Consider the following 10570-nt stretch of genomic DNA (forward strand, 5'->3'; position numbering starts at 1 on the left):
ACTCTGTCGAAATTCCTCCATATGGATAGTGAACGCTGGCCATTCTTCGGGTGTCGACACCATCTACACCAATTGAGAACAGTCTGTCGCAAAAACTACCTTGGAAAACTGAACGGTCTTCATGCACTCCATAGCCTAAATTGGAGCTTCGCATTCTGCATGTAAAGGTGATAAGCTTCGCCAGAGATTCATAGCTCCCCGTCATCTTGTCCTCTGGTTTTGCAGAACCAGCTGTGACCTGTAAATGAATCTTCTTCCCACCAGGCGCCATCAACATAGCAGACTTTGATATAATCCAAAGGTTGCCAATGAGGAATCAGTACAACCCGATCTCGTTCTTTTTTTATCCATGAGTTGGGGCTCAACCCACAAAGCTCCTTCCAGTTCCGCTATGCATAGTAGCTCTTGCGGGTTCTATTCTTATTTTTATAAATCTTATCATTTTTGTTTTTCCATATATACAACATAATTCAGGAAAAGTAACTAAAATCATAATCTTGCAGAAGCCTCCAAAAAAAGTAATTGATATTGATAAATATTGAAGTTGTTAGGAATAGTCCTGGATGGGAAGAAATCTTAGATAGGGCCCATGTTTGTAGAGCCATATGGCATCCAAATATCACATGGTTAACGGATTCCTCCTTCGCTCCGCATATACTACACCGTGTATTGCAGTCAATCCCACGGCCGTAAGTTTTTTGTGACTGTTAAAATTCCCGATATAATTCTCCATACAAAATGCCTCAGTTTTAGTGAACAGATTAGTTTTCATACATGTACCAACAATGGTTTGGTATCCGGCGGTCTGAATAATTCTAGTCTTTTTCCCTTATCCGGGTCATGTTCTATATCCTGACTTTACCGGATAATTTCCTAATGGTGTAAAGTGCCAGACATACGAATCTGGTCGATGACATCAAATTATCGTTATAACTTTGATGATTTTAACATCTTGTGGATAAACATATCCATGAAGGAGGTCCAGATTCCATGAGAAATCAACCGGTTCGAGGAAATGTTCCACCTTTAAAGAAGGATTTAAGAATTGAGTTTGAGTTTTTTGTATTGCAGATCTCGGGCGAGAAGTCGGGATCCAAGGGTCCTTCCATACTGAAATGGATTGACCCGTCTCCACTTTTTGATTAGCTTTTTATTGACCAGATATCTATCTGAATATATATTTTCTCCATCCAAATGATGGCGTTGAAGATTTGTGATAATCCAGAGGATCCATTTCCCGAAAATATCGTCCCATAAAGACCTTTGAAAACAGGCAATATGGCTTATCTTTTAGTCGCCAAAATAATTTAGCCAATAAAGATGTGTTGAAGTCTTGAAGATCTCGGAAGCTTAAACCACAATCCACCTTGTGTTTACAAACAATGTCCCATAAGTAACAATGTATATCTTTCTTATTTCCGCTACTACTCCACCAAAAATGAGCAATTGCACTTGTTATTTTTCTTTGTTACCAGAGTCTAAAACACGACAATACATGTGTGGGCATTGCTGATGCCACTGATTTTATAAATACTTCATTACCTCCTTTTGTTAGAAATCGGAGTGTCCACCTATTTACTTTATTATTAGCTCCTCACGTTTAAATATCTAAATATTTTAGTTTTTGAGCCACTTAAACTTTCTGAGATATTCAAATAGTTTCCTATACCTCCCATCGTGATGATGCCAAGTTGATGTTGAATCCCCCGCCTCCTCCCCCACACACACAACATCTATGACTTTATGACTAAATTGTATTGATGATTTTGTAAAGTATATATGTTGTCCAGACACGGCTTCATAATGTTTAAGTATGTTGTCCAGACACGGTTTCACAATGTTTAAGTATCTTTAAAATATACACACACTCCTCCATTGCTGCCTTACAAAAGAATAAGATGTCATCTGCAAAGAGTAGATGAAAAACCGCTGGATTGCCTGCAAAATTTTTAGTCATGTAAGTTGTTTATCTTTATGCTTTCCGAATGTTAGCAATGAAGGCTTCGGTATATAGAATAAATAAGTAGGGTGACAAAGGGTCCCTTTACCTCAACCCTCGGTTTGGAGTAATGTTATCCTTCGACTGTCCACTAATTCAAAACGGTGAAAAGCCCATCTTTTCAAGAAAAGTCGCTGGAGCCATTCTACCCTGTCATAAAACATTTTCTGAAATATTATTTGATATCAGCTTCTCATATACAAAAGCTGATCGTGTCTCTGAAATTTTCGTTCATGTCATACTAGCAACATTTCCGATTCTAGTAGTTTTTTTTATAATTATGTGGAAAATTGAAAATGTAATAAATCTTAACACACTTTTTAGAAAGTTTCCGTATCAAGGACAAACCGGTTTATTTTCCATTGAGTTATGTAAACCGGGTTGACTTGCCCGTCGCTTAACCGGTTTCCTCGCCTTAGCCTATGATATAATTAACGCTCCTTCTCCACTCTTAACCTACGTTGCACGGAAGCTTCATCGGACGTCCGCTTCCCGCTTCGGAACCGGAATCGGAATCTTGTGGAAGCTTACGGAATCTCGCTTCCAAAGCGCTTCTAAAATATTCTCTTTAAAAACACATTGGAAGCTTACGATTCCGTTTTGGAATCACGCTTCCATTTAAAAAAAAACACAATGTCTTATATCAATAAAAATATAAAATTATAATTTTTAATTTATATATAATCCAAATTTTAATAGTATTGAATAGAGAGAATAGAAATATACAAATATTAAAACTAATACTATAAATTATCTTTATGCATTGAGGTTTTTATTAAATATAAATCATATATTCAAATATATTATGTCAATTAGAATTAAAAAATATAATATTATTTATTTAATTTAATTTATGTGTATTTTCACAGTTTAAATATGAAGTCATTTCAAAATTATTATAAATGAATAAATGCTTTATTTTAAATTTAAATTATATAATTTTTAGTTTTAGATTTTTAAAAATAATCTTACATATGTATATATATATTCCAAATTTTAATTTTTAGTCTTACATATATATATATATATATGGATACGCTTCCAACACGTATCCGCTTCCTAATTTTTTTTAAAAATCCCGCTTCTGCGCTTCCATACGCTTCCGCTTCCACGTACCCGCTTCCGTTTCCATGTAACATAGCTCCTAACGAATTCTATTTTAGGGCAGGCCGTACGCCGTTTACATCGTCACTCACGAAACAGAGCTCTGGATTGGTCTCAACCAAGACTCTATCCATTTTTTTTTTTTCCACTCTATCCATTGCTATTGCGAAGAAAGTAATTTCTTCACTGGAGAAGGTTGATCCTATAACTGTTCTTGATAAATCTTGATATATCATATTGAGTTCACCTCGATGCAGAGGTATGATGTTTTGATCTAATATCTGCAGGTGGAAACGGATCTCAGGGTATTTGGATCCGGTCTCGATGGAGAACTATATAACTAAAATAATTAATCACTCAACTGTTTATGAGAGTACTATAAAGTCACTACGTTTGGTAATCAACTGTTGCTTTCCGAAACGAAGTTACTTATAATAATCTCATGAATGGATCTATGTTAACTGTTGATAGGTTGTTTTTGTCTAATGATGTATTGTACGTTTCTTGTTCGTTCACTCTTTTATCAGGTATTAACAAGATAAATCCCAAGCATCATCCACCTTATTAGTCCTTGAACATGAAGGCTTGTAAAATGGATGATGCTTGGGATTTATTTTGTACTCTCCTCTTCTAAAAGAATGTTGCCTCCATAGGACTACCAATTATTTCAGACTTGTTGAAGGAACGTGATGCTTTTGCTTATAGAAAGCATGAAAGATTTGACCTCTCCCATTTATATTGTTTTTGTACTTTTGGTAACCAAGATATATGAACATGTTCTAGTTGGGTCTTTACTCCCACTTCATGTATCAATGGAACAAGGTTGGCTTCAACTGCAGATTAATGATTATAGAAACCAAGTGAATCAACCAAAGTCCGAACAATCAAAGAGATCCTATCTTGTTTTTCTTAGTTTGAGCGCTTCTATGTTCTGTAATGACTTTGTGCCAAACATCACTCTAAAACATTTCTTATTAACATACTCCTTTCTTGCTCTACAATAATTCTTCCTCTTTAGATTGGACATTGAGGAGATAACTTAACTCTATCAAAGTGTTATATATAATTCACTGCCTTTTCTAAGTTGCCAAGATTTTTACTACTTCTCACAAGACATTTATTCAAAAGTTTTGTTGATAGGTGGTTTTATTATGGTTTTGTAATTTGTATAGTTAATGACTCAACCACCTTCTGTCAGCCCCTTTATTCAAACTTTTTTTTAACAAAAGATTGGTAATGCTTGTGTTTGTCTGAATCTCGAGGCAGATAAATTTTGAGACGAAACAAGGGATTGGCCAATACCTTCTGGAACCAGCAGACATGCATGCAATCACAAAGTTTCCTTTCTTAAGTTTCTTTCTCTCTCCCCACCATGCATGTGTGTATCCATACATCTATAAAACAGAGAAGAAGCCTCCACATCTTTTGGCCATTGCAAGAAAATGAAACACTTCTACCAATTCCAACTGCAGCTTGTCCTCTTCATAGGTCTTGGCTTATTGCTGTCTCTTCTTGCTTCATGTAATTTCAGTTTTATATCCCTCTGTCTTTTGTCTTCTCCTTGTCACTTATACACCAGTTTCATGTTTGAATTTTGTCACTGTTGCAGTTGTTATGAAGTGCAATGCCTTGGAAGATTTCACTGATACAAGCGATGTAAGAGACTTCATTTCCAATTACGAAAACCGCACTGGCCTCTCCAGAAAGCTTCTGCTATCTCCGGGTAACTCATAGACACATAAACTTTAAGATCAGTCTCTGTTAATTTTATGTTTTATGAAACCCTTAAGAGAAATATACAGACTATTTCATCACGTTTCCTTGCGATAATAATGATTCATCATAGGTATTGGCTTCACATATAAGGCCAGTCTCTGTGTTTAAATATGTTTGTAGAAACTCTAAAGACACATTTTCATAACATATCTGTTAACTAAGCATATACATTGTTGGGTTTATATTATATAAGACTAGTCTCTGTGTCTTTGTATTTATTGATTTTTTGATAACCCTAAAGACAAATCTACGGAGATATTTTCAGATATTGGCGACGGGACCAAAAGGATAGGAGAAGAATGCTCAAAAGATGATGTTGTTGTCTTTCAAGGCTCAACGGTTCCACTTCCAAACGGAGTACCAGCATTTACAGTTGAGATCTTAAACGCATGTGCCTCTGATTGCAGCGTTGCGGAGATCCACGTCAGTTGTGGCTGGTTCAGCTCGGTCAGACTGGTTAACCCTAGAGTTTTCAGACGACTCTCCTACGATGATTGTCTGGTCAATGATGGTCAACCTCTTGCTCCTGGACAGACACTCTCCTTTCAGTATGCTAACAGCTTCGCTTACCCTCTCTCTGTCTCTTCAGTCTCTTGCTTCTAGTTTTAGACGTATTTTCCACGGAACTCTGCTTCAGTTTTCATCAAACGAAGATCTTGGATTGAGTTTGTGTTCTTCAAACCAAGGTCTTGGTTAGCCTACTATTGTAAGCCAGTTTAAGTTTATTAGTGTTAAACTGTTAATGTGGCATTGGTGATTGTGTTCAAAATTACTTAGGGGAGACAAAAAAAAGTTGATTTAATTTAAACAACTTCACATTAGAAGATGGTAATGATGATGTTAATCATCACCATCCAAACAAAGCTTATAAACACAAGCTTCTTTCTTGTTTTCATGGATACCATGTGTCCGGAATATCTGAAGATGGAGAAAAAAAAAACAGATTGGTGATAGTATCAAAGAACATGAAATGTAAGAAGATCTAAAAACGTCCTTTAGGTCCGGACTATAAAAAATCCAATTGTGACAGCAATAGGAAAAAGTCTAATTATAGTTTCTCAGCAAATATATAAGAACTATATAAAATTGAAATGAACCAAAACCAGCATATTGAAACGTAACTTATCCAATACTAAAAAAAAATGCTTGTTGAGAAAATGTCTGAAACTCAGAACCATAAAAATGTTAAACAAGGCATAGTAATTAAACACTAAAAGAAATTTAATTGACTTTGCGTTTCCAACAATGCAATAACTTCTTTATTTCTTCACTATTTAGTTGACTTCACTCTTCTCTTGTTCAGATTTTCTTCTTTTTTTCCTTTTTTTTTTGGTAAAATGTTAACTTTATACCAAGCTTTTAAGATTTTTTACAAAAATTACTAGGATGAACTAGTAGCAGAAGATGCAGAACTTAAACTACCAGAAGGTCCTAAGAACCAAAGCCAAAACAACAATGAAACATAAGAGACACGACACAAGCAAAGCCAAGAGCGTAGCGGCGAATGACCAGAGGAAGAACCGGAACAGAGAGAGCTACTAGTTGCCACGAGCCACTGGAGAGAAAGGCGCCCTCAGACCTTGAAACACACAGCGCCTACAGCTTCCATTGAACCCCCACCGCTCTAACCTGCTCAAAGAATCATTCCCGGACCATCCATATCGTTTTACAAATGCCTAACCGGCAGCACGAGAAGGATCCACAAACGACGATGCCGTCGTTCAGATTTTCTTCTTCTTCACGAATAAGCTCTTCTTGCATTTTCAATGCAATAGCTTCTTTATATGCACCTTCAACTTTGTTGCATAAGATATGATCAAGAATAAATACCTCCAACGTGCGTCTAGCAAACTCAGTTAATCGCTTCTCATCCTCACGCCCTCCGTCGTTACCAACCTGAAATTCACATGAAAAAATAATAATAAGCATCATTACGAGAAAAAAATTTATAATCAAATATGGAGCCGTATAAACAATGTGAAACTAACCTCCATACGGTTTTGCGGACCACTCTCATCAGGCAATGGTTCAAGAACAGCTTTCTCCATGAGTAACATTGCATCATCAACTAACACAAACATGTCTTTGTTTACACTAACAATTGGAGCTGGCAAGTTTTTGACATCAGCTGCTCTCTCTTTCTTTGGTTCTTCTTCAAGAGCATTCAATATTGAAGAATCCAAATCATCCTTAAGGAGTTTCCCCATTTGTCTTGAAATTGTATGTAGTATTTTCTCCTGGGTGGTACTACTCCATACAAAATAGTTTAACCCATGAAACAAGAAATCCATCACCAAAGAGGATGTAACTTCCTTCTTGATGTAGAAATGTTTCACAACTAGTTTTAGAATCACTTCCATTTTCTCTTGAGACATCTCTCGCCTTGATTTTTGATCCATCCCTAACCAAAAGGTACATAAGCTGCACCAGATCCGTTCCTTGTTATATAGTATGATATATACAAATCTGCTATTAATTAACAAACATGGAAACTTTTATACCTTTCCCATCTGGTCTTGTCCTCCATCAACTTGCTTCTTTTCTCTTTCATAAAACTCAAGAAAATAGGCTCCACTTCTTTTAAATAAACCCTAACAAGTTCTCTCCTATAGTGAACATCAAGGCAGGGAAAAGGTCGGTCCACCCTGTCTCTGCAAGAATCAGTTGTAAGATAACTTGGCTGCATGTTTATGGTGCCATGATATAATAAACACAGATTTACCTAATGACCTGGACTTGAGCCATTATTGTAAGAGAGCCGTACTCATCAATGAAACCGTCATGTAACTTAGGTAACTCCATATACTTTTTCCATCCCCAATCATGCTCTTTCTTCCCAAACTTGTGTAATGTATCTGCAAGGAAATGTATTCAGTTTATCTAAGTGTAATGTGACAATTTAGGAAAAATAAAAGATGCAAAAGGTAACCTGAATGCTTTGATTTCTTTGGATCTTTATTCACCATAGAAATAGTAAACTGAGCAAAATGATTCCAACCTGTCACAAAAATGCTAAAGTTAAATGAATCAATTAAAGTTTTGTTGATCGAGAGAGAAGGAAGAAAACTAAAGGGACAATAATACTATTAACCTGGAAGAAGTTTATCACAGTTTGCAACACAGAGAAACAAAGAGAGATGGGTTGGTACGTCACAGCCTTTTGGATAAACTAAAATAGACCTGCGATAAAGAAGAAAACATCAAAAGAGTTCTCAAGCTTATTATATATCCAGAGGAGAAGATGAAAATGTCATTTACCATTGGTGGCCACCAACTTCAAAAACATTGCTACGGATCTCTGGCTTACTTATTTTTGAAAATTTCACAATTGTCCATGTATGCGTCCCATATAATCCAGAGGGGTTTGCACCTAGGAATAATAATAATAAAATAACTAATACACACCAAGGCAACACATGAAGTATGATATAGCAAGAAAAATAGGGTTAAGAAACTAAGTGCATACCAGACTCTTTACTAGTAACCTCAGACATTTCCCTGAAATTTTTTTAACTCCTTCGAATCACAAACGTTAAGGGGTTAAGCAACTGAATCCTGAATCGTTTCTGAACAATTAATAATGAATAACAATACGATTGTGATCTTCAAATATCTTTTTATGGGAATCATCAAACAGTAATAGTGAAAGAAAATATGAAAATGATTCTGAGGATATTTGATTATCCAATTTAAAATTTCGTTCTCAACATACAAAACGAATGATTTAGGAAAGCCTTTTAAATATGAATCTTATTGAGACAAATAAATTTAAAAAAATGTTAATTTCTTTCTCCTTCATCTCTCTCTTACGCAAATTGACAACAACTACCTAATACAAAAGATGGGATCGTTCATAGTACACACACTAACCTAACGAGTAGAGTTGAAAAAGACAGAACATCTTAACTAGTATTCTCTCCAAATGGCAATGGCGAGAAAAACGAGACCAGTAGATGCAGGAGGAGGCCCCGGACCAAGAATTCCAGCTTGAGCCATTGATGAGGATGTGAAACTTGTTGGTGGAGTGGGTAATATCCCGGGACCGTCGAACGTAGGAGAGGGCAAAATGGGTACACTTGATGCAGAACCATTGAACCGTGGTGGTTGTTGATAGTCATGAGATGGTTTCATTTGGTTTCTATTGGGTCCTGAATCTCCAATCGAGCTTTGAGGAGAGACAGGAGTAGGCAATATCCCGCCACCACTGAACCTAGCTGAAGGAAGAGACTCAGCTGCAATATTGGACCAAAACTTGTCTGCATGACCCATCATTGGTGGTCTAGCTAAGTTATGAGTTGGTTGAGTCATGGCAGGAGGAAGAGGAACATCATGGGGCCCGTTTATCAGAGGAGCTGGTCTAATCTTCGGGGAAGACGTTAGCGGTGGAACAATGCTTCTTCTTAAGCGGTTCTTGCTTGTGTAACCATTGGGTAGGTGTAAAGGAGTCTCCTTCTTTATCTTCTTCCCAATCATTTTCACAGCTAACTGATCATTATGCCGTGGCCTATCCATCTCAAACAAAAGACTAAACTAAACCCTAAATTCAACCCCCCACAATAGACAAGAGAAGCTTTCTAAGAGAAACAGAGTAACCTCGCTAATGCAACCCTAAATTAGTGAATCAAGAGATTGCATCTAGATACTGATGAATCACGTCCGTTTATCAAAAAATCTCACGATGCTTTTGCCTTCGATTCGCAGAGTAAACGAAGGCAACCACTATTAGATTACGTATAAGAAAAGATAAGAAAGTTTCGAGAGCAAGAAGAATTGGGCTCAGATCCGTTTTTTCTCCAGTAAACACGATAAGGATTGAAGAAAGAAAGCACGGGTCAATGGAGTTAAATGGCAAAAAAAAAGGATTAAATGGGGTGAGAGAGGCTCGAACTCTCGACCTCAGGATCACTCAATAGCTATGAGACCTACGCGCTAGCCAACTGCGCCACCACCCCATTTTGATACACAAGTACATACTTTATTTTATTAACTTTGACAAGGACACCATCGTGCAAGAAAGAAAAGGGACAATGATCTATAACAGACCAAAAAGACAAAAAGAAGTCTACATAGACCAATTGTGATCTATCATGGACCAAGGGCTGGTTAAATTACCAATTTGCCATTAATGAAAGTGGCATGTGAACCATTGGATCAAATAATGGAAACTCTAATCTCGGTCGTCCAATTTTCTTCTCCTTCTCTTTCTCTCGCCTGGGTCCACCAAAATCCAATTAACTCCCTCACATCTTCATCTTCTTCATTACTCAACCACCCACGAAAATTCATTTCAATCACCAACCAAAGTTCTCTTCTTCAAGTTTTATCCACAAACCTTTAATTCTGTTTCTTAGGGTTCTTCTACAGCTTTCTCGTCCTTGAAAACAGCAAATGTGCCTCGTCCTTGGTCTTGAAATCGCTTGGTAAGTGTATACTCTCTCCCTCTCCTTCTCTCTCACTCTTCTCTTCTTTTATTTGTTTCTGTTTAGTTTTAGTCCCATAATATGTATGTTACCATTATGAGTCAGGTTCCATGGTTTAAGATAACGTTCTTATAGTATGAATCATGATATTGAGATTAAAACATTTTTTACAGGTTACACTGGTACAACAGACGTTGAGTACACCTGGGTAAACCTGGTAAAACTCGTTAAGAATAACACTAGTACAAACTAGTACAACCTGGTACAACTA

At 36.7% G+C, this 10570-nt stretch overlaps 3 protein-coding genes and 1 non-coding gene across 4 annotated transcripts; 1 reads left to right on the forward strand and 3 right to left on the reverse strand.

Moving 5' to 3' along the window:
• Positions 1 to 4365: 4365 nt before the first annotated feature.
• Positions 4366 to 5618, forward strand: LOC125608907 (TPD1 protein homolog 1-like). The gene is made up of 3 exons (XM_048779541.1): positions 4366 to 4624; positions 4713 to 4826; positions 5145 to 5618. The coding sequence occupies exons 1-3, from the start codon at positions 4546 to 4548 to the stop codon at positions 5480 to 5482; spliced, it is 531 nt and encodes a 176-aa protein (XP_048635498.1). The 5' UTR covers positions 4366 to 4545; the 3' UTR covers positions 5483 to 5618.
• A 568-nt stretch (positions 5619 to 6186) lies between these two features.
• On the reverse strand, positions 6187 to 8582 carry LOC106436994 (TNF receptor-associated factor homolog 1a-like). Its single transcript, XM_048779542.1, has 8 exons — positions 8346 to 8582; positions 8138 to 8249; positions 7971 to 8059; positions 7809 to 7877; positions 7602 to 7734; positions 7381 to 7530; positions 6868 to 7300; positions 6187 to 6775 (listed from the first exon to the last, which is right to left on the reverse strand). Exons 1-8 carry the CDS (start codon positions 8371 to 8373, stop codon positions 6521 to 6523), a joined length of 1269 nt encoding a protein of 422 aa, XP_048635499.1. The 5' UTR covers positions 8374 to 8582; the 3' UTR covers positions 6187 to 6520.
• A 203-nt stretch (positions 8583 to 8785) lies between these two features.
• LOC106436993 (protein HAIKU1-like) lies at positions 8786 to 9391 on the reverse strand. Its single transcript, XM_048779032.1, has one exon. The coding sequence runs from the start codon at positions 9389 to 9391 to the stop codon at positions 8786 to 8788; it is 606 nt and encodes a 201-aa protein (XP_048634989.1).
• Positions 9392 to 9746: 355 nt separating this feature from the next.
• On the reverse strand, positions 9747 to 9831 carry TRNAM-CAU. The gene is given in 2 exon segments: positions 9747 to 9782; positions 9794 to 9831. It is a non-coding gene; the product is annotated as a tRNA-Met (tRNA).
• Positions 9832 to 10570: the final 739 nt, after the last annotated feature.

Source organism: Brassica napus, chromosome A5 (assembly GCF_020379485.1).
Source record: "Brassica napus cultivar Da-Ae chromosome A5, Da-Ae, whole genome shotgun sequence".
In the NCBI taxonomy this organism is placed as follows: Eukaryota; Viridiplantae; Streptophyta; class Magnoliopsida; order Brassicales; family Brassicaceae; genus Brassica; species Brassica napus.